The sequence below is a fragment of the Elaeis guineensis genome, chromosome 13 (genome assembly GCF_000442705.2).
Source record: "Elaeis guineensis isolate ETL-2024a chromosome 13, EG11, whole genome shotgun sequence".
NCBI classification, from domain to species: Eukaryota; Viridiplantae; Streptophyta; class Magnoliopsida; order Arecales; family Arecaceae; genus Elaeis; species Elaeis guineensis.
This window is the reverse complement of record NC_026005.2, coordinates 35770241-35796477: the sequence shown is the minus strand read 5'-3', so window position 1 is coordinate 35796477 and position 26237 is coordinate 35770241. Positions and strand designations below refer to the sequence as shown.

Genomic DNA, 26237 nt, shown 5'->3' with positions numbered 1-26237 from the left:
CTAAGTATGCAGGTAGGAGGGGACGTGACTGGACTTACTGAAGCAGAGGGCGCCTGCAGATTGATCTGGAGAAGCTCAGCAGCTTCCTCATCCAAGCAACATAAAATAGGCAATAGTCTGGTCTTCTCTTCATGAGAATGTCCGAAGTGAGAATTTTATTGTGATACTGGGAGCTAACTGAAAACACTTCAACTTTCTCATAGACTGGCAGCTTCCGACGTGTCATTTAATTCCTCAGTTGATGAAAAACCTGTAGCAGTAATTAACTGAGAAATTTTCCTTCTATTTTTCCAGAAAATTTTGTCTACCCTTCTGTCTAGCGTGATGCTGACCAAGAGGTTATTCAAGACATACGGTTCAGATAAGCTGGAGGGGTCTGGGGATGTTCTTAAGTTGTTTGACCAGTTGTCAGAGCTCTCGAAGTTGGCTAGGGGTGGCAGTCCCCATTCACGAGCAAGCATTCCACAAGATGCACCATTTAACCAAACTGATCCACTCGAATACGCATATATATATATATATATATATATATATATATATATATATATATATATATATATATATATATATATATATATATCACTTTAAAGGAGAAAATGACATATTCTACCAAAAACAAAAAAGAAGAAAATGACATACATAAGTGGTTCGACCGTGAAAATTTCTGTCCACGATCAGGGTCTTCACAATCTGTCATTTGAAATCCAGCAGACAAATATTGCTAAAAATTGACAACGGGAGGTGGGGGAAAAATGCATTACAGATGACGCTGAATAACCATCATCCTAGTTCCATGCTTCCAATACAAAGGTCTGCTCTTGATAATATGCACACATCTATAACAAAAGGAGAGGGGAGCAACACAACTACATGTCAGAGTTGCCGTTTTTAGAATTCTCATGCAGAGTTTGTCCTGGCGCTCTTCGCCCTTGAATACAGGAAAACGCCAGCTAAGGCCAAACCAGTTCCTGCAGGCATAGCCCAAAAAAAAAAAAATCAATTTAAAAGAGAGACTTTAAATTGGACACTTGTGTGCCAGCAAGTTTTTGAGTGTCATGAATACCAAGACAATTAATAGGTGAAACTGGGATCCTGAAAAAGAGAACTGATGCCACAATGACCACCACACGCTTCACGCAATTGCCAACAGAGTGGGTGACAGGTGACACCCTAGCCAATATCATATATGAAATCTGTCGATATTAAAAAAACAAGGTCAATCCTGCATGAGGTTAAAATTTACACACATGCACGCACGCACAGAGGGATAGAGAGAAGATAAGAGAGAAGAGATCTAACACGATATGCATATCCCAAGCCTAAGATTTCTCTCCAATAAATTAATTCATAAAAAGAAAGGAAAAACATATCAATAAAGACAATCTGATATATGTATGGAAATCCTGTTTCTTTATAAATGAATGTTTTACCTATTTCTAAAAAAATGCATTCCAAAATAAATTGCACACCAGAGGAAGAAGGTATTTACTTGAGGCATCTGGTGTTGCCATATAAAGAGCCCATCAAAATTGTTTGAATGGACAGGAATCTACACTTTAGATCCTGATATATGAGTTAGAAAATATAGATATAAGATGGTTCCTTGACATATAGATTTCTGGTTTTGAATCTTTTTCTTTTTTGTAAACTTACCTGTCATAAGGGCTGCAGACATGCTATTGTTTTCAGAACAAATAAATGATGTCACATGCCACATAATCATAAGAAAATATCATGCCATATATGGTGCACCATGCTTTAAGAACAAATAAGTGCTGCTTCTTCATTAGTCTTCACATGCTTTTCTGACCATTCTACACATCAAAATCATGCTCCATCAATGATAACTCTCATATGTTTGTTGCACATGTCCATGCGGACTCAATCTAACTCCATTACTCCATACTATTGTGGAGCAACCATTATAAATTGTTAAGTATCCTTGCCACCAAGAGTCAAAACTTGGCCACTGTTTTGGTTTCAGTGAGATAAAATGAGTTTCAGTTTTAGCAGTTTTAACCATTTTATTCTACTTCAAGCAATTTCAGTTGCAATTTATAAAATACTTCTAAAACTTCAGTTAAATTAAGAAAAATGAAAAATGACAAATAATAATCAATCAACACTAGCAAATTAGACATCATTAATAGATTATGTATTATTTAAGAAGCAATGCATAATCAAAACTTAAAATTTTAATATAATGCTCAAAAGTCATGTTTAGAGCACACTCATGACTCATGACTGGCAATATAGCATATGATAACACGTCTATGAATTTAAGTTCTAGGACAGCGAAGGCTGCCAAAAATTTACTTGTCCAAATCTCCTTGGAATCTGAAGTCATAGTACTTCTAAACTGACAAATTCAGAAAATGTTCCTTCACTCAAAAAAGATTTAAAGAAGATGATTCCCAGCATTTAATATAAAGAGAAAAGAAATTATGATTTAAATGATATGATAATTGGTTTGCCTGATTCATTGTTTCTAAGCATTCAAACAAGGAAGCTTTGCTCCGGTGTGTTTTAGGATGTGCGGCTTGTGATCATCACTATGGATTCGTTCGGCTTCCTTTGCACGTTGGAACTCCTCAAATATCTATCCCTCTCTTTCCTTTTTTTTGACCATGCTTGTGAGACCTCCTCTTTCTTGGCTTCCTATTAGAATGGATAACATGGTCTTAAGTTGCCGTCATTGATTATAACAGTAAGATAAGTTTTACATGGAGCTGAAATTGAGGATGACATAGGTAGCAGGCAGTGAGACTCCCTCAAGGAGATCTTTAAGCATATTTAGACCTCTCAATTAGTCTTCCAAGGATGATTATTTGGCACCAGGGAATGAAGATCTTATCCATGATGAGAGTTAAAATCAGATGGCTAGGATTTTTCACCCTATCCAATCATTGAAATATGACACCTAGTATATGTGTTTGTCGTTGGAGTGACTCCTAATGTTTGCAAGTGTATGTGTGTACATGCACGCACACATCATCAGTGGATTTACAACTCATGATGATACATGATTATATAGTATATTCATCCACAAAAATTCAAAACAAGCAAGATTTGCCATACTGATTGCTATTGTTTTGAACCAATACATTATCTCGTGCCATACTAACACTCAGTATGCTTGACCATCTCATACCATACCACATACCATGTTGAGAAAAATGCCTTGAGATTCGGTCCACAATAAGCCTAGAACGAGGTTCAGGACGACGAACGAAATCCAATGAAACCAAGAACAGCCCAAACGGAGTCCGAATGGCAAAGATACGCACGATGGAAGTCCAAGAGGAGATAGTAGGCCCACGGGCCGCCGCAAGGGCCCACGGGCCAATGCAGGTTGGCGGCGGTGTGGGCTAGGCCCGACAGCATGCTGGGCCAGCCCAGACACACGCGCGGCCCACCTGGGTGTCACAGTCCACGAACCACGTGCTCTGTAGCGGCTCACAGACGCACATGGACCGATGGTCATTTTGGTGCGATCGAACGGCCTTCATCGCTTGCAGAGAGGATCCGACGGCAGAGACTTGATCTAGGTTTGAGCTAGATATCAGAGGCGTGATTCGACGGCTCTGGAGTGAGCCGATCGCGATCGGATGGCCTAGATCGAATCCAAGCATGATCTGGACCCTGATTATATGATCGAATGGCTCTGGTTCAAGCCGATCATGATCAGATGGTCTAGAAGGGTTCTAGGATTTATTTGAGCCCGATATCCTCATTAAACATATTTTGATGATTCTGGAGCCTATATAGCTTCGATTGACAAATCGTTTATTGCGTTGGATAGCTGATGATATTCTACTCGTACAGAGGATTTCAAAAGAGATTTTAGAAAGCTTTTGTGAAGATTTTGGAACTTCTTGTTGAGAGATCTTTGTACAAGGATTAAGTGGTGAGTTTCTCTTGTATTTATTTGATTTTCTCTCTCATAGTGAAGCTTGCACGTCTCGTAGAGGTAGGCTTGAGGCCAATCCACATTATCTTGATTTGTTTATGATATTTTTCTCTCTCTTTCTTCTTTCTTGCTCCCTTAACAAGTGATATTGGAGCACAACATATCGATACTATAATAGATGGTATTAGTAATAGGGTCCGATATTGAGATGGAAAACCTTGAAATGAAGACTAATTAACAGCATAAAACACCAAGGCAAAGGAATAAATACTCAAAATGGTTAACGGGAAAATCTAATGTGTTGTTCAATACTTCATGGGTAACAGCAAGAATGCTTTCCAACATTCATAAATTGTAGCCAACCGGATAGAACAACATTGCTTTTCCACTCCCTCAGGAGATGTATATTAGGTATTATTGGTGCATTAAACCAGCCTCATGATACGTGGCATCATCATATAAGATCAAAGAGATATCAATCTCAAAGGGCCAGATTCCAGCAGACCAATTTACCAGTTAGCAAATTCAGCTCGGTATTTTATCGACCTAAACGAAGGACACCTTTGTATTCTGTCCGGGTGACGTCTCAACTAACAAGGAAATATTCAGATCGAATATTTACCGACCTAAATTCTGGTGCCGTCTCTATCCGAAATGACTATTATGGCGTTCCTATCTCACCCCGATCATATACCGAAAAGAACTATCATAGTGACGAACTTGGTCATTCTGCGAACATCCATCATGATTTCTGCAACCCAACTACAGCTGGCTACGATCTCATATCCAGCTCATATGCACAGCTGTACGCCAGCTCACTTATAGGTGGCTCTCTAACCGCCTAACAAACTCCTCTAACAGCCTAACAAACTCTGGAACGGCCTCCTCATCCCCTCTATAAATAGAAGGTCAGGGATCCTCCATAGGTAAGTTCTGCTCTCTGAATGTAGGGAAGAGTTTGTCAGTAGGAAATTAGATCAGACTCTTGGCTTCTACCCAGTTCTCCTCCAGTTCCATTCAACCTCTCTTGGACTTCCACTCTTTTCCATCCATGTTCTCAAGGCTCGAACTGACTGAAACATCGGAGGATCAAAAATCGAAAGATATTTTTGGTTGATTTTGTAGATTGGAGGAATTCTCATCAGATCGTAAGGATCACTCTAGCCCAGCCTCACTAGATTGGAGGAATTCTCATCAGGTTGTAAGAATCACTCTAGCCCAACCTCACTCTAGTTGATCAACTCTACTCCAGATTTTGAGCATTGCAGCAACAGATTAGTGCTAGGAGGGCTTCCAATTTTTTTTATGGAAAAGATGGTCAAGGCACAAGCTCAGCATCCCTCTCCCTCCACTCCATAAAGAGCACCTAAAGTGCCACTACAACAACCAATTGCTGTTGATCCTCAACAATTCAGCCTCCTTGTTCAGCAAGTCCAAGCCCTGACAATAGCTATTCAATAGCTTCAAAAAGTAGAGCAACCGTCAAAAGAAGCTCCTCCCCTGAATGCTGTCTCAGCACAGCCCTCAACCAGTCCATCAAGATGAACACCACATTAATGAGGCTGATAGTGAGTTTGCCCCCAGTACTCTGAAAGTTCAAAGAGGGGGCAACCTGAAGCACAAGATCCTGGATCTTGAAAGGCGTCTGATGGAGCTTCAAGTAGGAGGTCAATCTCAGAATAAAAATAATTTCAATTTTCGATCTTCTTTCTCTCATGAGATCTTGAATGAACCAGTTTCAAACCAGTTCAAGATGCCCGCCGTCAGGTCTTTTGATTGCTCTGCTGATCCAATGGATCATATCGAGGGTTATAGGACCCTCATGACTTTGCAAGGAGCTTTCGATGCCCTATTATGCATCATTTTTCCTGCAACCCTCAAGAAGATGGCGAGGGTGTGGTTTTCTAAACTACCACAAGGATCCATCTTTTCTTTTGAGCAGTTTGGAAGACTGTTCGTCACTTATTTTGGTACTAACAAACCTCATTTAAGGCATGTGGATAGTCTTTTTCTGTTCAACAACAGAAAAGAGAGGATCTGTGGAAGTATGTGGCTCATTTCAACACGGGCACCCTGGAAGTAAAAAATTTCAATAAATCAGTTGCCATGTCTTCTTTGAAAAGGAAACTCTAGAGCAACCATCTAATTTTTTTTCTAAATAAAAACTTTTCAGATACCTACGACGAGATGCTTAACCTAGTGCGTAGGTATGCCCAGGCCGAAGAGGAGGAGACTATCTTAAGGCAGGTGAGGAAGGATAAAAATAAAAAAAAATGACCGACGGATAATGATGAGATACAGTAGACTGAAAATTCAAATCGACTCCAGAAAAATCTAAGCTCAAGAAGCCCACCTCGGCACTTTAATTCTTGTTGGGTATAAAATACCCTCGACCGAAGTTCTTGGCGGAATTGGCCCTCGCAAGTCTCTTCCGACTTTCGACTGCCGTTGGTGAACTCCCATCACTCCGTCCGGATTCCTACGGGAGCCGGGCTCCGTCCTCGACTCCAACGGCTGCAGACGGACTTCGTCCGGACTCCTACGGGAGCCGGACTCCGCCCACGACTTCGACCGCAAGTAGACTCCGCTCGGACTCCTACGGGAGCCGGACTCCGTCCTCAACTTCAACTGCCGGTAAGCCCCGTCCGGACTCCTACGGGAGCCGAACTTCGCACCTAACCTTAATTGCAGGAAGACTCCGCCCGGACTCCTACGGGAGCCAGGCTCCGTCCACGACTCTAAGGAAGACTCCGCTCGGACTCCTACGGGAGCCGGGCTCCGACCACGATGCCAAGGAAGACTCCGCCCGGACTCCTACGGGAGCCGGGCTCCGTCCACGACTCCAAAGGAGACTCCGTCCGGACTCCTACGGGAGCCGGGCTCCGACCACGATGCCAAAGAAGACTCCGCCCGGACTCCTACGGGAGCCGGGCTCCGTCCACGACTCCAAGGGGGACTCCGCCCGGACTCCTACGGGAGCCGGGCTCCACCCACGTCTTCAACCGCAAGGAGGACTCCGCCCGGACTCCTACGGGAGCCGGGCTCCGTCGCCAACTTCAACTGCCGGTAAGCCCCGTCCGGACTCCTACGGGAGCCGGGCTCCGTCCACGACGCCAAGGAAGACTCTGCCCGGACTCCTACGGGAGCCATGCTCCGTCCACGACTCCAAGGGGGACTCCGCCCGGACTCTTACGGAAGTCGTGGGTGGAAGGAGCCGGGCTCTGTCCACGACTCCAAGGGGGACTCCGCCCGGACTCTTACGGGAGCCGGGCTCCACCCACGACTTCAACCGCAAAGAGGACTCCGCCCGGACTCCTACAGGAGCCGGGCTCCGTCGCCAACTTCAACTGCCGGTAAGCCCCATCTGGACTCCTACGGGAGCCGGACTTCGCACCTAACCTTAATTGCAGGAAGACTCCGCCCGGACTCCTACGGGAGCCGGGCTCCGTCCACGACGCCAAGAAAGACTCCGCCCGGACTCCTACGGGAGACGGGCTCCGTCCACGACTCCAAGGGAGACTCCGCCCGGACTCCTACGGGAGCCGTGCTCCGTCCACGACTCCAAGGGAGACTCCGCCCGGACTCCTACGGGAGTCGGGCTCCACCCACGACTTCAACCGCAAGGAGGATTCCGCCCGGACTCCTACGGGAGCCGGGCTCCATCGCCAACTTCAACTGCCGGTAAGCTCCGTCCGGACTCCTACGGGAGCCAGACTTCGCACCTAACTACAGGAAGATTCCGCCTGGACTCCTACGGGAGCCGGGCTCCGTCCCCGGCTGTGACTAAAGGAAGACTCCGTCCGAACCCCTGCGAAAGCCGGATTCCGAGCTCCTCTTGCCAGACACTCCAGCCGGACTTCAGCCAACAGACCACCGCCCCCTGACGCGCTGCAGTAACAGCCGTGATTCTGCTCCATTCCCTGCGGCAGATCCCACGCAGCTCCATCACTCCACGACTCTGCCCGACTCCGTGCGGCAGATCCCACGCGGCTCCAGCATTCCACGACCCTGCTCCACCTCCTGCGACGGATTCTGCGAGGCTCCATCTCTCCTTGGCAGGCCGCAATAATGGCCACGGTCCTGCTCCACTTCCTGCGACGGATACCGCGCGATTCTCCTATCCTCTGGCAAGTCGCGACAACGGACGCCGCTCCGCTTCTCGTGGTCGACTCCACGTGGCGCGCCCCGGTAATGGCCACGGATCCACCCCACTACCCTCCGCAATAAATTTCTCCTGACTCTGGGCGGCCCACTACCAGACGGTTACAGGCGTCGCTATCAATTTGTTGCCCCCTCCGTCTATAAAAGGGGAACCCCAGATACGTTATTCTATAAGCTCTCGTTTTTACCTAAAAACTCTGCTAAAATTTTCGTTCGAGCACTCCATTCTTGTTGAGGCAGAGAACTGACTTGAGCGTCGGAGGGTCTTGCCGGAGCAACCCCACCTCCAGTTTAGACTTCTTTTGTAGGTCCCGGCGGCGACCGCGACTCCCTCGACTCCAGCTTCTCCGGCGCAAGCGGATTTTTGCACCAACAGGATTGGCGCTAGAGGAAGGGTCCGTGTCTTCGCAGCATCCTTGTTCTTAAAGGAGCGCTCAACGGAGCCACCTCCGGTCATCTTCTCCGACACCCACTCCTCCTTTCCCCCACTGGATCCTCACCTGATGCCTTCTCGCGAAGCATCCGCGCAGCTACCCACGGCCTCCGCAGCCATATCTCGGACCCCGGTCTCGCCTCTGGTTTCCCAGGCCTCGCGCCCTCCGGCTATGATCGCCGGCATGGAGTGGTCGGGCGATCGGCCTCCGACGGATTCCGCCAACACCATCTCGGGAGGATCCCGGCAGAAAACGACCAACATACCGGCTGTATCCCCTAAGCGGCAAAAGACTGAAGAGCCCATAACCTTTACCGAAGAAGACACTCAGGGAGTCCAATTCCCTCATAACGACGCGGTCGTAGTTTCCTTGAATATAGCAAATTACGACGTCCATCGCGTTCTCGTCGACAATGGAAGTTCGGCCGACATCTTGTTCTACGACGCCTTTTCAAGAATGTCCACCCTTGACAGCCATCTGAAGCCGATTAGCTCCCCTTTGGTAGGGTTTACCGGCGACGCCGTTCCGACGGAAGGAATAATAACTTTGACCGTGGCCGCAGGTCAATACCCAAGACAATCCAGGGCCCTGGTGAATTTCTTGGTGGTGAAGGCGCCATCAGCCTACATGCAATTCTCGGCCGACCTGGCCTCAACGCTCTCCGAGCCGTCGTATCGACCTACCATTTGAAGTTGAAGTTCCCCACCAACCAGGGGATCGGAGAGATCCGGGAAGACCAAGCCCTGGCCAGACACTGCTACAATATAGCCTTGCAAAGAAGCGATCAATCCGACCCCTGTCCCGTCGATGGACTGGATGCTCGCGATGATCTCGCCGAAGAAAGGGGCGCCCCAATCGAAGATCTGGTACCAATCCCTTTGAATGACGGGAACGCAGAGCATGTAGCGATGATCGGCTCCAACCTAGGGGAGGAGGTGCGGACGCGTCTCATTGATTTTCTACGAAGGAATGCGGACGTTTTCGCTTGGGTTCCAGCAGACATGCCAAGGATTGACACGGAGGTCATGAAGCATCATCTGGCCGTCGATCCAAAGCATCGACCGACGAAAGAAAAAATCCGGAGTCACGCTCCGGAGAGGCAGAAGGCGATAGCCGAGGAAGTGGATAAGCTCCTTAAAGCCGGATTCATTAAGGAAGTCAATTATCCCGATTGGATTTCCAACGTTGTCCAGGTCAAAAAAGCAAACGGCAAGTGGAGGATGTGCATAGACTTCAAAAAGCTGAATAAGGCCTGTCCGAAGGACAGCTACCCCCTTTCCAGAATCGATCAACTGGTGGACGCGACCTCGGGCCACGAGCTCCTCACCTTCATGGACGCGTTCTCCGGCTATAATCAAATTAGAATGGCATCGGAAGACGAAGAAAAAACAGCCTTCATCACTAATCGTGGCCTTTACTGTTACAGGGTCATGCCTTTCGGCCTCAAGAATGCGGGCGCAACCTACCAACGGTTGGTGAACAAAATCTTCAAGGAGCAGATCGGCCACAACATGAAGGTCTACGTGGACGATATGCTCGTAAAAAGCAAGTCTTCCAGAGATCATGTCGTCGACCTCGAGGAGACCTTCGACACTCTTCGAAAATATAGAATTGTTGGGTATAAAATACCCACAGCCGGAACCCACGGCGGAACCACCGCCATCAGCAAGTGCAGCTCCGCCCGGACTCTTACGGGAGCCGGGCTCCACCGCCATCAGCAAGTGCAGCTCCGCCCGGACTCCTACGGGAGCCGGGCTCCACCGCCATCAGCAAGTGCAGCTCCGCCCGGACTCCTACGGGAGCCGGGCTCCACCGACGGCATCAGCACAGCTCCGCCCGGACTCCTACGGGAGCCGGACTCCACCACCATCAGCAAGTGCAGCTCCGCCCGGACTCCTACGGGAGCCGGGCTCCACCGCCATCAGCAAGTGCAGCTCCGCCCGGACTCCTATGGGAGCCGGGCTCCGTCCTTAGTATCAACTGCTGGTAAGCTCAATCCGGACTCCTATCAGAGCCGGACTTCACCCTTGGCTTTGTTTGCAGCGCAGCTCCGCCCGGACTCCTACGGGAGTCGGGCTCCACCGACGACATCAGCACAGCTCCGCCCGGACTCCCACGGGAGCCGGGCTCCACCGCCATCAGCAAGTGCAGCTCCGCCCGGACTCCTACGGGAGCCGGGCTCCACCGACGGCATCAGCACAGCTCCGCCCGGACTCCTACGAGAGCCGCACTCCACCACCATCAGCAAGTGCAGCTCCGCCCGGACTCCTACGGGAGCCGCACTCCACCACCATCAGCAAGTGCAGCTCCGCCCGGACTCCTACGGGAGCCGGGCTCCACCGCCATCAGCAAGTGCAGCTCCGCCCGGACTCCTACGGGAGCCGGACTTCGCCGCCAACATCAGAACAGCTCCGCCCGGACTCCTACGGGAGCCGGGCTCCGCTCACGACGGCTCCGACCGTTATCGAGCTTCAATCGACAGATCCACGCCCCCTGACAGGCCCTCAAAACGGCCGCGACCCTGCTCCACCTCCTGTGGCGGACTCCACGCAGTATCATCATTCCCTGACAAGCCGCAGCAGCCATAGCCGCCCTGCTCCACTTCCTGTGGCGGACTCCGCACAGCTCCACTATCCCCCTGGCAGGCCACAGTGACGGCCACGAACCTGCTCCACCTCCTGCGACGGATACCATGCGATTCTCCTGACGACGGACGCTGCTCCACCCCTCATAACAGATTCCACGTGGCAAGTCGAGATGATGCCCGCGTGTCTGCTCCATTATCTTTCGCAATCAATTCCCCTGACCGTGGGCGGCCCACTACCAGGCGGTTACAAACGTCGCCATCAGTCCGTTGCCTCCCCCGCCTATAAAAGGGGGGACTCAGATACGTTATTTCTTAAGCTCTTTTGCCTTATCTCAAAACTCTGCTAAATTCTCCGTTCGAGCACTCCATTCTTGTTGAGGCAGAGAACTGACTTGAGCGTCGGAGGGTCTTGCCGGAGCAACCCCACCTCCGGTTTAGACTTCCCTTGCAGGTCCCGGCGGCGACCGCGGCTTCCTCAACTCCAGCTTCTCCGGCGCAGGCGGATTTTTGCACCAACAGGATTGGCGCTAGAAGAAGGGGTGTGTCTTCGCAGCACCCTTGTTCTTGAAGGAGCGCTCAACGGAACCGCCTCCGGCCATCTCTCCGTCATCTACTCCCAATCCTCCCCCGCGAGATCGACACCCGATGCCTCCGCGCAGGGCGTCCACCCGGCGGTCCACGGCCTCCGCGGCCAGATCTCAGGCTCCGGCCTCCCCTCCCGTTTCTCAGCCAGCTCCTCCCCCTCCGGCGACGGCGGTCGGCGCGGAGCAGTTTGACTTGCTGGCGCAGCAGGTCAAAGGCCTCGTCGAGGCCGTATAGGCAATGCAGCAGCAGCCGCCGCAGGCGTCGGCGCATCCGGAAGAGGCGTCTCCGGAATGCCAGAACCCGGCGGTGGGGCGGGCCACCTGGGCCAGCCACCCCGTCCTTCCCGGGAAGGCGAATCCAAGGGTGGAGAGCCCTCAATCGGACCACGACTCCACCCCTGGGAGATCCCTGCCCCCGTTCTGCCAAAGGACCCTCGAGACTCGAAGTCGAGAGGATTTCCTGGACCGGAGGCTCCAGGAGATGAACCGGCGGATCGAAGAACTCCGCCATGCGCCTCCCGCTTACGGTGAGGATATCTGCACTGACCCTCCCTTCTCCCAAATGATTATGCAGGAACCGATCCCGCCGAATTTCAAGCTCCCCCAGTTTGAAAGCTACGACGGGACGTCGGACCCGGTGGACCACCTGGAGGCCTTCCGAACGATGATGCTGCTTCATGGTGCCCCCGACGCCATCTTGTGCCGGGCTTTCCCATCTACTTTGAAGGGAGCAGCAAGAAACTGGTACTCGGCACTGAAGCCGGGTACCATCTTCTCCTTCGACCAAATGAGCCACCAATTCGTGGCCCATTTTGTCAGCAGCCGACGTCCCCGGAAAGGTTCGGAGTCCCTCATCAACATCAAGCAGAGGGAAGGGGAGTCCATACGGGCCTACATCAACCGCTTCAACATCGCGGCGTTGGAGGTCCGAAACTTGGACCAGTCGGTTGCCATGGCCGCCCTGAAAGGTGGCCTTCAGAAGAATGATCTCTTGTACTCCCTGGAGAAGAAGTACCCCAGGGATTTTGCTGATCTGCTGGCTCGGGCTGAAGGATACGCCCGAGCGGAAGAGGCCTTCAAAATGAAGGATGAAGAGACTGCGAGGGAGCGTCAGGCGGGAGATTCTGGCAAGCCCGCAGTTGAGAAGAGGCCAAGGGAAGTCCGGCCTCGCTCCCGATCCCCTCCTGGGCACAAGCGCGCCCATACTCCACCCCGGGCACGCAGGCAGAGAAGCCCGGACAACAGGTTTCGGCGGGGTTCCCCGCCAGGGAAGTTCCGCAGCTACGCCCCCCTCAACGCTTCGAAGGCCCAGGTACTGATGGAGGTCAGGGGGCTGCTCCCTAGGCCGGAGAGGATGCGCACGCACCCCGGGAAGCGCAACCCCGATAAGTTCTGCCTCTACCACCGCGACCACGGCCACGACACCGAAGAGTGTATCCAGCTCCAGGACGAGATCGAGGAGCTCATCCGGCGAGGTCGGCTCGACAGATTCATCCGCCGCCGGCCTGAGGGTAGAGGAGACCGGCCAAGAGCCCTCCCACCGCCCGAACCGCAGAAAAGGGAGGAGCAGCCCGGGGACCGGCCTCCTATCGGGACCATCGACTCCGTCGCCGGAGGGCCTCAAGAAGGAGCGGGAATACTGTAAATGTATCGCTTACTATTTCGCTTTGAATCTACTTTTCTTTTTAGCTAACATGCTCCTCCCACCTAGCATGGATGTATTATGACCGGACATGATTCCTCCAAAAGAACGGCCATGTCAGGAACAGGAGGAGAACCTCGTCCTGGCATGAGCAAAGTCGAAGGCCCGGTTCTTTTAGACTGGATGGGGGGAGAGGCCTTACAACGCCCTAATGTGCCCCCACAGCCCTGTTAGGGACAGGAGGAGAACCTCGCCCTAACTTGAGCAAAGTCGAAGGCCCGATTCTTTTAGACCGGATGGGGGGAGAGGCCTTACAACGCCCTAATGTGCCCCCACAGCCCTGTTAGGGACAGGAGGAGAACCTCGCCCTAACTTGAGCAAAGTCGAAGGCCCGGTTCTTTTAGACCGGATGGGGGGAGAGGCCTTGCAACGCCCTAATGTGCCCCCACAGCCCTGTCAGGAACAGGAGAAGAACCTCGTCCCGACATGAGCAGAGTGGAAGGTCCGGACTCCCACGGGAGCCGGGTCCCCACGACAAAGGTAAGCATCACCCGGACTCCTACGGGAGCCGGGTTCCACCGCCCAGGGAAACTCCAGCGGGACTCCTACGGGAGCCGGGTTCCGCCGCCAAGGTAAAGCTTCACCCGGACTCCTACGGGAGCCGGGTTCCGCCGCCAAGGTAAAGCTTCACCCGGACTCCTACGGGAGCCGGGCTCCGCCGCCAAGGTAAACTCCAGCGGGACTCCTACGGGAGCCGGGTTCCACCGCCAAGGTAAAGCTTCACCCGGACTCCTACGGGAGCCGGGTTCCGCCGCCAAGGTAAAGCTTCACCCGGACTCCTACGGGAGCTGGGTTCCGCCGCCAAGGTAAAGCTTCACCTGGACTCCTACGGGAGCCGGGTTCCGCCGCCAAGGTAAAGCTTCACCCGGACTCCTACGGGAGCCGGGCTCCGCCGCCAAGGTAAACTTCAGCGGGACTCCCACGGGAGCCGGGTTCCGCCGTCAGGAAAGCTTCGCCCGGGCTCCTACGGGAGCCGGGCTCCATCCGCTACTTCACCAGCAAGGGTTAAAAACGGTGGCGAGGCTCGGCCACGTGACGAGATCGGATGGAAAGGAAGAGCCCTTTCCCACGACGACCTCTAAGCCAAACAGGCCAAACAACGAGAAAGGGTCAACGAACAACAATATTGGTGCTACGCGCGGACAAAGTAACACAAAATGCTTTTTCTCATTTCCGATATATGTACTACAGGACCAGGACGGCCAGAGAAAGAGGGACAAAACGACAAGAAAAAAAAAAAAAAAAAGAGGGGAGGCAGCTACAAAAAGGGAGTGTCTACAAAAGAACTCTAAGGAGGTCCTGCTCCCTCTAACCTAGGGTGATCACCACCATCCCCCAACCAGGACTGCCTCAAGCCATCCACGGTTTCCTCTAGTTCTTCCTTCTTTTGCAGCATATCCTGGAACGCCTGACGAAGTCACCGGCTCTCAGCCTCCGCTTCCCGATGCCACTTCCGCAAAACTTCGGACTCCGCTTCTGCGTCCGCGACGGCCTTCCGCTCAAGCCCCAGCTGGATTTTTACTTGTTGAAGCTCAGCTGTCTTCTCCCCAAGGGAGACAGAAATCCCTTCGACAGTGCCTCTCAGGGCTTGGAGCTCTTCGTTATCTTGGGCGTTAGCAAGCTGCGCCCTAGTAACCAACTGCCTCTGGAGACGAACCACCTCGTCCGCCGATCGATGGAATCTCCCCTTGTACTCCTCTACCTGTCGGCGCCAACTGGCCCGCTGCACATCGTGGCTCACCTCAGCATCTTGAAGCTGCCTCTGGAGGTCGGAAACTTTTTGTGGCCATATCTGCTCATCCCGCGCTGTGAGCCGGGATGAGTTCCCCTCCAGTTGGCCGATCCTCCTCTTTGCAGCTGACAGCTCCACCTTAAGGGCGCTGATCCTGGCTTCTTGAGCCCAAGTTCGGTCGCTGGCGCTCTTCGTGCATTCTTCGAGCTCCTTCGCGAAGTTCGCCTTCCTCCGACTGTAGTCCATGATTGCCTTCACCTGGAGACTCCTGAAGTGGGCGGCCTCAGCGGCGGCCTCGGAATAGCATTTTTTCGCCTGGCGGAGCTGCACAGGTAGTTGGAAGGGTCATAATTGCGCCGTACCTAGGCCAGCGTACCTGCGGGGTCTTCGAAGTGTCCCCTCGTACCGCCCCAATTCGAAAAGACTCCGGCACGCGCTCATTTAATGCCAAAATATCTGGGAGCGGCGGGGCGCGGGATTCGAAAAGACGGTTCCGGCTGTACTTCTGTGTACTTCCTTTGTTTGAAATTCAAAACTCGGATGTAGGAGGACTGGTGTTAGGTATAAAATACCCACAGCCGGAACCCACGGCGGAACCACCGCCATCAGCAAGTGCAGCTCCGCCCGGACTCCTACGGGAGCCGGGCTCCACCGCCATCAGCAAGTGCAGCTCCGCCCGGACTCCTACGGGAGCCGGGCTCCACCGACGGCATCAGCACAGCTCCGCCCGGACTCCTACGGGAGCCGGACTCCACCACCATCAGCAAGTGCAGCTCCGCCCGGACTCCTACGGGAGCCGGGCTCCACCGCCATCAGCAAGTGCAGCTCCGCCCGGACTCCTACGGGAGCCGGGCTCCGCCCTTAGTATCAACTGCTGGTAAGCTCAATCCGGACTCCTATCAGAGCCGGACTTCACCCTTGGCTTTGTTTGCAGCGCAGCTCCGCCCGGACTCCTACGGGAGCCAGGCTCCACCGACGACATCAGCACAGCTCCGCCCGGACTCCCACGGGAGCCGGGCTCCACCGCCATCAGCAAGTGCAGCTCCGCCCGGACTCCTACGGGAGCCGGGCTCCACCGACGGCATCAGCACAGCTCCGCCCGGACTCCTACGGGAGCCGGGCTCCACCGCCATCAGCAAGTGCAGCTCCGCCCGGACTCCTACGGGAGCCGGGCTCCACCGCCATCAGTAAGTGCAGCTCCGCCCGGACTCCTACGAGAGCCGGACTTCGCCGCCAACATCAGAACAGCTCCGCCCGGACTCCTACGGGAGCCGGGCTCCGCTCACGACGGCTCCGACCGTTATCGAGCTTCAATCGACAGATCCACGCCCCCTGACAGGCCCTCAAAACGGCCGCGACCCTGCTCCACCTCCTGTGGCGGACTCCACGCAGTATCATCATTCCCTGACAAGCCGCAGCAGCCATAGCCGCCCTGCTCCACTTCCTGTGGCGGACTCCGCACAGCTCCACTATCCCCCTGGCAGGCCACAGTGACGGCCACGAACCTGCTCCACCTCCTGCGACGGATACCATGCGATTCTCCTGACGACGGACGCTGCTCCACCCCTCATAACAGATTCCACGTGGCAAGTCGAGATGATGCCCGCGTGTCTGCTCCATTATCTTTCGCAATCAATTCCCCTGACCGTGGGCGGCCCACTACCAGGCGGTTACAAACGTCGCCATCAGTCCGTTGCCTCCCCCGCCTATAAAAGGGGGGACTCAGATACGTTATTTCTTAAGCTCTTTTGCCTTATCTCAAAACTCTGCTAAATTCTCCGTTCGAGCACTCCATTCTTGTTGAGGCAGAGAACTGACTTGAGCGTCGGAGGGTCTTGCCGGAGCAACCCCACCTCCGGTTTAGACTTCCCTTGCAGGTCCCGGCGGCGACCGCGGCTTCCTCAACTCCAGCTTCTCCGGCGCAGGCGGATTTTTGCACCAACAAGAATGAAGCTGAACCCAACTAAATGCGCTTTCGGAGTAACCTCAGGAAAGTTCCTGGGCTTCATGGTATCAGGGCGCGGGATCGAGGCCAATCCAGAGAAAATTCGCGCCATCCAGGAGATGGCCGCCCCAAAGTCGATAAAAGAGGTTCAGTGCCTCACGGGGAGGATAGCGGCCCTTAATCGCTTCGTCGCAAGGTCAGCCGAACGGTGCTTGCCGTTCTTTCAAACCCTCAAGCAGTCGAAGAACTTCTGTTGGACCTCCGAGTGCCAACAGGCGTTCGAAGAATTGAGAAGCTACCTTGGCTCACCCCCGCTGTTAGCAAAGCCTGAGCCTGGGGAGGAGCTATTTTTATACCTGGCGGTCTCTCCCATGGCCCTCGCGGCCGTTCTTATCAAAGAGGAAGCGAAAGTCCAGCGGCCAATCTACTACGTTAGCCGCGCGTTGAGGGACGCCGAGACCAGGTACACCAAATTAGAAAAACTGACTTACGCCTTATTGATTGCAGTCCGGAGGCTCCGACCCTACTTTCAAGGGCATACCGTGACGCTACTCACCAATCAACCAATCAAGGCGGTTTTGCACCAGACGGACACCTCCGGGAGGATGGCAAAATGGGCGATCGAGCTCACGGAATTCGACATCAACTATCGACCCAGCCCAGCGGTGAAGGCCCAAATACTGGCAGATTTCATAGTAGAGTGTACCATCCCAGAGGAAGCTGAACCTGAACAAAGCAAAGTTGACGACCTGAAGTCCCAACCGAACTCCCCCGAAGAAGAGGCCGATCCCTCTGATCGCTTTTGGGCCCTCTATGTGGACGGATCTTCCAACATGTCGGGCGCAGGTGCAGGCCTAATCTTGGTCAGTCCGGAGGGAGTCATCGCGGAATACGCTCTGCGTTTCGAGTTCCCCGCAACAAACAATGGAGCGGAATACGAAGCTCTGATCGCAGGACTAAGGATCGCCAAAGAGCTGGGAATAGGTCAGCTCCGGGTGCACAGCGACTCTCAACTAGTGGTGGGACAAATCAGCGGAAGTTACGAAGCGCGGGAGGACAATATGGCCAAATACCTTGAGAAGGTAAAGGAGCTCACTCCCGCCTTTAGCAGCTTCAACATTAGACAGATTCCAAGGTTGGAAAATACCAGGGCTGACCTTCTCTCCAAGCTGGCGACGTCGGCTCCGGCCGAATTGCCCCAAGGCGTTCTCTTTGAAGTTCTAAAGCACCCGAATACAGAAGAATCGCGGCCCGTTATGGAGATTGACCACAAGCCCAGCTGGGTCGACCCACTGATAATCTATCTCAGAGATGGAGTTCTCCCCCAGGATGCGAAAGAAGCTCGGAAGCTCCGAAATCAGGCCTCCCGGTACATCCTTTATGAGGGCAAGTTGTACAAGAGATCATACTCCTTGCCCCTCTTAAAATGTCTCCGGCCCTCGGAAGCTGACTACGCCTTGTGGGAAGTACATGAAGGAATTTGCGGAAACCATTTGGGGGCTAGATCTTTATCCCACAAGTTGCTCCGCCAGGGATATTACTGGCCAACAATGCATCATGATTCGATTGAATATGTCAAAAAGTGTGATCGATGCCAGAGATATGCCAACGTCCAGAGACAGCCCGCCACCAAGCTCACACCCTTGAGTGCCCCATGGCCTTTTGCACAATGGGGGATGGACATTCTCGACCCCTTTCTCCTGGCGTCTGGGCAAAGGAAGTTCCTCCTTGTAGCGATCGACTACTTCACCAAATGGGTTGAAGCCGAACCATTAGCAAAAATCACAGAAGCAAAAGTGCAAGATTTCGTCTGGAAGTCGATCGTGTGTAGGTTCGGTCTGCTTAGAACCCTAATCACTGACAATGGACGGCAATTCGCGGGAGCAAAATTCGCCGAATTCTGTGAAGATCTGAACATCTCCCACAACTTCACATCAGTAGCCCATCCCCAGGCGAATGGCGAAGCTGAGGTGACTAATCGAACCCTTTTGCAGGAGATTAAGACAAGGGGAACTTGGGCGGACGAATTTTATCATGTGTTGTGGGCGTATCGAACTACCCAGAGGCTACCTACGGGGGAGACCTGCTTAAACTCCCGTCGGCACAAGTCGTGGCATTCGACGAACATCAAAATTCGCAAAGTCTTAGAGCCAATCTCGACCTGCTGGAAGAAAGACGGGAGATAGCTCAGGTTCGAATGGCAGCCTACAGACAGAAAGTCGCTCGATATTACAACACCCGGGTCAAAAACAAAACCTTTAGAGCAGGAGATCTAGTGCTTCGACGAGCCGCTGTCTCGCAACCTCAGGATCGAGGGAAACTCGCCCCAAACTGGGAAGGACCGTATGAAGTCAAAGAAGTAGTCCGGCCCGGAGCTTATTATCTTAAAGAACTCAGAGGAGCCGACCTCCCGCGACCATGGAGCTCGGAAAACTTACGGATGTACTACCAATAACTTCATTTTAATCGAAAGTTGCATACCTGTATGTCTTTGGACAATTCAAACAAACTGTATCAGAAACTAAAGGAAAACCTCATCCCGACAAAGTCGAAGGCCCGGTTCCATTTAGACCGGATCGGGGGAGAGGCCCTGCAACGCCCATATGCGCCCCCACAGCCCTGTTAGGGACAGGAGGAAAATCTCGCCCTAACTTGAGCAAAATCGAAGGCCCGGTTCCATTTAGACCGGATGGGGGGAGAGGCCCTGCAACGCCCATATGCGCCCCCACAGCCCTGTTAGGGACAGGAGGAAAACCTCGCCCTAACTTGAGCAAAGTCGAAAGCCCGATTCCATTTAGACCGGATGGGGGGAGAGGTCCTGCAACGCCCATATGCGCCCCCACAGCCCTGTTAGGGGCAGAAGGAAAACCTCGCCCTAACTTGAGCAAAGTCGAAGGCCCGGTTCCATTTAGACCGGATGGGGGGAGAGGCCCTGCAACGCCCATATGCGCCCCCACAGCCCTGTTAGGGACAGGAGGAAAACCTCGCCCTAACTTGAGCAAAGTCGAAGGCCCGGTTCCATTTAGACCGGATGGGGGGAGAGGCCCTGCAACGCCCATATGCGCCCCCACAGCCCTGTTAGGGACAAGAGAAAAACCTCGTCCTAACTTGAGCAAAGTCGAAGGCCCGGTTCCATTTAGATCGGATGGGGGGAGAGGCCCTGCAACGCCCATATGCACCCCCACAGCCCTGTTAGGGACAGGAGGGAAACCTCGCCCTAACTTGAGCAAAGTCGAAGGCCCGGTTCCATTTAGACCGGATGGGGGGAGAGGCCCTGCAACGCCCACATGCGCCCCCACAGCCCTGCTAAGGACGGGAGAAAAACCTCGCCCTAGCTTGAGCAAAATCGAAGGCCCGGACTCCTACGGGAGCCGGGCTCCGTCCGCGACTTCTACCGCAAGGACTCCGCCCGGACTCCCACGGGAGCCGGACTCCGTCACCAACTTCAACCGATGGTAAGTTCTGCCCGGACTCCTACGAGAACCGGGCTCCGTCGCCAACTTCGACTAATGATAAACCCCGTCCGGACTCCTACGGGAGCCGGACTTCGCACCTTACTTGCAGGAAGACGCCGCCCAGACTCCTACGGGAGCCGGGCTCCGTCCGCAACTCCAATCACAGGGAGGACTCCACTCCGCCCAGACCCCTACGGGAGCCGGGCTCCGTCACCAACTTCAACGGCTGGTAATCTTCGTCCGGACTCCCACGGGAGCCGAACTTCGCCCCGACTTCGCCTACGAGAACCGAACTCCCGTAGCCTCGCTGAGAACGGAGGAAAAATTCCAGACGAAAAAGAAAAAAGAAGGCGATGGGCCACATCAGCGACGATTGGAAAACAAACAGCATCCAAGGTGCGGAGAACCCTATCGCGGCAAGGATTGGGGCCCTCATCAGGAATCCCAGCTTTCAAGAAAGCTTTCTACGCAAATCCAAGGTAGGACAACTTCCTCGGGGTGACAGAAGCTCAGACCTCCGAGCTCAAGCCCTGAGGGGGGACGCCAAGCCCGAATGGCCCCCAGGCGAGTCTGCGGCCACTGACGGAAAGGATGGGTCGATATGATGGCAACCGAGTATCTTCGAGCGATGCAAAAACCGAAAAGGAGCTCGGCAAATGACAATTCAACACGAATAAAAGAGCCACCGATGACCTAAGGGCGACGTCAAAAAAAAAAAAAGAAGAAGAAAAGGGGAGAAGAAGAAGAAAAGATGAGAAAGGGAAGGAAGTTCGGCAGACAACAATTCACGAGGTAACGAAATCTCCTTCTCATTTTTCAACTAACAAGATGTACGTTACAAGACCCGGAGGGCCAGAAAAGAATACATTATTACAAGGCTCGAAACACGACTTGGAAAGGATACACCGGAGGCCGCTTCAAGCTGCAAACTTCTCTTCCCGTTCCTGTCCTTCCCAGCTGCGTTTTCCAGCGCGTGTGGCAGACCTATCGGCTCTCGTCCCGCCTTGTTTCGCTCCACCTCCGAAATCCCAACCCCAGGGGGAAAAGGATGGGATAGATTCCAGGGGGCAGTCAGGGCAACGGCAGTGGCGACGAAGACCTGTTTCAAGAAGAACCGGAGTCACCCCGGAGGCAGCGGCGGCGCCAGAGATATGCGCTATCACCAAACGCTCCGCGACAACCACCGTCCAAAGTGTTCCGACAAGGTCGGCATGCGCTACTTCCACCGTCCCCGCAACAAGTTTTACTGCCCCATCATCGACGCCGACCGCTTCTGGTCCCTCGGCCCCGACGACATCAAGGATCCCGCCACAGCTTGCGACGACGGCTCTGCCCTCCTGACCGGTGTCACCCTGTCTTGCTACTCCGAAATTCTCAGGCAGAACGCCTTTACCGGCGGTCTCCGTCATTAAACCCCTGTTGTTGAAGGAATTCTTCCTCAAACCCCCTTTGAAGCGACGGGGACCTTCAGCGGCCGCTCGATGACCGGAGAACTCGCAGACCGCTGTTCTCCTTCTTGCCTTCCTCCAAGCCCTTGGCATCCTCTTGAGGATGGCCTCTGGGGTGGAGGACCTGGCGGGGAGCCCCTTAAAGAGGAATCGGGGGGCTGAGGATGGCAGAGAGACGGCAAAGACCGGCGCGGAGGACGCTCGGAGTTGGCAGGGGCACCGAGGGAGTGGCTGAGTAGCTAGGCTCTCAGACGAAAGAAAGGTGCCGTCTTTTAGGCGGAGTAAAGCCCCGAAGGAAGGGTAGGGGGTTTAAATAGGCAGCGAATCTTAGCGCAATTATGGTGGCGGGTATCCCTAGACCAACCGGTGCTTCCCACATGTCCCGCGTGTCCCACTCGCCGCTATCGAGGATTGACTGTTCGCAAATTTCCACGGCACGACGCTTGGGATCGCATCTCGGTGGGAGTTCCGAAAAGACTCTTCGGATCACCCTAATCGGAAAAAGGGCTCTGGCATGCGCGCATTAAATGCCGACATATCCGAGGGCGGTTGCGTCGGGACGTCAGGGAGGAAACTTCGGCTGCGACAACCTCTCTGAACTTCATTCGAAATTCAAACTCGGAAGTGGGGGGACTGGTGTTGGGTATAAAATACCCTCGACCGAAGTTCTTGGCGGAATTGGCCCTCGCAACTCTCTTCCGACTTTCGACTGCCGTTGGTGAACTCCCATCACTCCGCCCCTACGGGAGCCGGGCTCCGTCCTCGACTCCAACGGCTGCAGACGAACTTCGTCCGGACTCCTACGGGAGCCGGACTCCGCCCACGACTTCGACCATAAGTAGACTCCGCCCGGACTCCTACAGGAGCCGGGCTCCGTCCTCAACTTCAACTGCCGGTAAGCCCCGTCCGGACTCCTACGGGAGCCGGACTTCGCACCTAACCTTAATTGCAGGAAGACTCCGCCCGGACTCCTACGGGAGCCGGGCTCCGTCCACGACGCCAAGGAAGACTCCGCCCGGACTCCTACGGGAGCCGGGCTCCGACCACGACGCCAAGGAAGACTCCGTCCGGACTCCTACGGAAGCCGGGCTCTGTCCACGACTCCAAAAGAGACTCCGCCCGGACTCCTACGAGAGCCGGGCTCCGACCACGATGCCAAGGAAGACTCCGTCCGGACTCCTACGGGAGCCGGGCTCCACCCACGACTTCAACCGCAAGGAGGACTCCGCCTGAACTCCTACGGGAGCCGGGCTCCGTCGCCAACTTCAACTACCGGTAAGCCCCGTCCGGACTCCTACGAGAGCCGAACTTCGCACCTAACTTTAATTGCAGGAAGACTCCGCCCGGACTCCTACGGGAGCCGGGCTCCGTCCTGGACGCCAAGGAAGACTCCGCCCGGACTCCTACGGGAGCCGGGCTCCGTCCACGACTCCAAGGGGGACTCCGCCCGGACTCTTACGGGAGCCGGGCTCCACCCACGACTTCAACCGCAAGGAGGACTCCGCCCGGACTCCTACGGGAGCCGGGCTCTATCGCCAACTTCAACTGCCGGTAAGCCCCGTCCGGACTCCTACGGGAGCCGGACTTCGCACCTAACCTTAATTGCAGGAAGACTCCGCCCGGACTCCTACAGGAGCCGGGCTTCGTCCACGACGCCAAGGAAGACTCCGCCCGGACTCCTACGGGAGCCGGGCTCCGTCCACGACTCCAAGGGAGACTCCGCCCGGACTCCTACGGGAGTCGTGCTCCGTCCACGACTCCAAGGGAGACTCCGTCCGGACTCCTACGGGAGCCGGGCTCCACCCACGACTTCAACCGCAAGGAGGACTCCGCCCGGACTCCTACGGGAGCCGGGCTCCGTCGCCAACTTTAACTGCCGGTAAACTCCGTCCGGACTCCTACGGGAGCCGGACTTCGCACCTAACTACAGGAGATTCCGCCCGGACTCCTACGGGAGCCGGGCTCCGTCCCCGGCTGTGACTAAAGGAAGACTCCATCCGAACCCCTGCGAAAGCCGAATTCCGAGCTCCTCTTGCCAGACACTCCAGCCGGACTTCAGCCGACAGACCTCCGCCCCCTGACGCGCTGCAGTAACAGCCGCGATTCTGCGCGATTCTGCTCCATTCCCTAAGGCAGATCCCATGCAGCTCCATCACTCCACGACTCTGCCCCACTCCCTGCGGCAGATCCCACGCGGCTCCAGCATTCCACGACCCTGCTCCACCTCCTGTGACGGATTTCGCGAGGCTCCATCTCTCCTTGGCAGGCCGCAATAATGGCCACGGTCCTGCTCCACTTCCTGCGACGGATACCGCGCGATTCTCCTATCCTCTGGCAAGTCGCGACAACGGATGCCGCTCCGCTTCTCGTGGTCGACTCCACGTGGCGCGCCCCGGTAATGGCCACGGATCCACCCCACTACCCTCCGCAATAAATTCCTCCTGACTCTGGGCGGCCCACTACCAGACGGTTACAGGCGTCGCTATCAATTTGTTGCCCCCTCCGTCTATAAAAGGGGAACCCCAGATACGTTATTCTATAAGCTCTCGTTTTTACCTAAAAACTCTGCTAAAATTTTCGTTCGAGCACTCCATTCTTGTTGAGGCAGAGAACTGACTTGAGCGTCGGAGGGTCTTGCCGGAGCAACCCCACCTCCGGTTTAGACTTCTTTTGCAGGTCCCGGCGGCGACTGCGACTCCCTCGACTCCAGCTTCTCCGGCGCAAGCGAATTTTTGCACCAACAATTCTTATGCTCCTTTGTCCGCTCCCTGAGCTCAGATTCTAATGAAAATTGAAGGAGAGAGATATCTCCAAAGGTCTAATCCCTTGAAGGTCCCTTCAGAGAAAAAAGATAAGTGGAAGTATTACCGCTTCCACAGAGATCATGGCCACAACATCGAGGAATGCAGGCAGCTGCATGATGAGATAGAAATCTTGGTGCGTCTGAGTTACCTCGATAAATATGTCAGACCAATCAAAATCAAAAAATACAGGCCTCCAGCAGAAGGAACTTCTGATGACCACACCGACCAACTACTGATGTTATCAATATGATATCCGACGTCCTACCTAGCACTGATGACCCATCTCCCAAGAGATAGAGAATGTTAGATGTATATCTTAGGAGCCAATCTGGTTGACACATTGTAATAAATCTAGAACATAATTTTATATTTAATATATTGATTTGATTAATAAAAAGATATTTTATTTTTATTCAAGAGTAATATGTCTTTGAATTGTCCATGAAATTAATATTTCGATATATATTCTCAAAGTATTGAGAATTAAAAATATGTATAAAATTTTTAAATGCTTTCGATCATAATATCATGAGGACGGTGATCGATCCGGATAGACCGACGCACAGATCGCTTCCTTCTAGATAGATATATCTTTAATCTACTATGTAGAGACACTGAGCGACGAGTGTAGATAGTTGTTAGAGAATAACTAATACTGAGCATGACCATACGAGACATTACTTGGATTGCTAATCAATCGTCAGTGATCGTCTCGATGCTGTAGTTATATGAATAGTCCTTTGACCTACGATGGTACGACTGCTCGCAGTGAGACTGTTGGAGTTTGACTGACACATAAACATAGCCTTATTGAGATCTTGTAGTAGATGTTGGCGACAGTTGGTCCACTGTAAGAGTAGGATGCGCATCTAGATGAAATCTATTGATCTTGACAGAGATGAGTAGTCCTATAGAATTTAAGAGACTAAGTCCGAGAGTTTGTGGCCGCAGGAGTATGATTGATGAAAAAAATATTTCATGAGGATCACAATTGGACTTAAGCTAATCGAATTTATCATATGACTGATGATGAGGTTTGACAATTTATCTATGACCTGCCATCTAGTTGAAACTCACGATAGAGGGACTGAATCATATGTGAACTATACCTTAAGATTCTTTTTCGATTCTACTAGATTGCCACTACATACTGCTAGGTATCACTAGTGGATTGTGAGAGCTCACTAAAGTTGCTTAGGATCGGTAATCCTTGATGAGTTAGAGTAGAATCGTTCCGATCTGTTGAAAAAAATTTCAATGATACTATAACAGAGATCACTGTATATCTCACTACCAGATAAAATTGAACCTATGAGATCATACAACAAAGAGATTAGATCTGAAATAAGCAATTGAACTTATAAAGTCTCATTTGGATTTAGAGAAATCCTATTAGATTTAGAATAACCTTGCTAGCACATGATTGAACCCAATTTCCTTTTTGATGAATTAAAGTGAAATTGTTCCGACCTATT

The 26237-nt window shown here is 53.1% G+C and overlaps 1 protein-coding gene across 2 annotated transcripts in view; it reads right to left on the bottom strand.

The window, feature by feature from the left end:
• Positions 1-604: 604 nt before the first annotated feature.
• Positions 605-26237, bottom strand: part of LOC105035045 (phosphoenolpyruvate/phosphate translocator 1, chloroplastic-like) — a 48262-nt gene continuing 22629 nt past the window's right edge. For both annotated transcript variants that reach the window (XM_073248018.1, XM_073248019.1), the window contains exons 8-9: positions 1064-1193; positions 605-968 (exon numbers count right to left, since the gene is read on the bottom strand). In XM_073248018.1, the coding sequence (XP_073104119.1) occupies positions 898-968; positions 1064-1193 (201 nt within the window). In that variant the 3' untranslated portion in view covers positions 605-897. The remainder of the gene's footprint in view (positions 969-1063; positions 1194-26237) is intronic.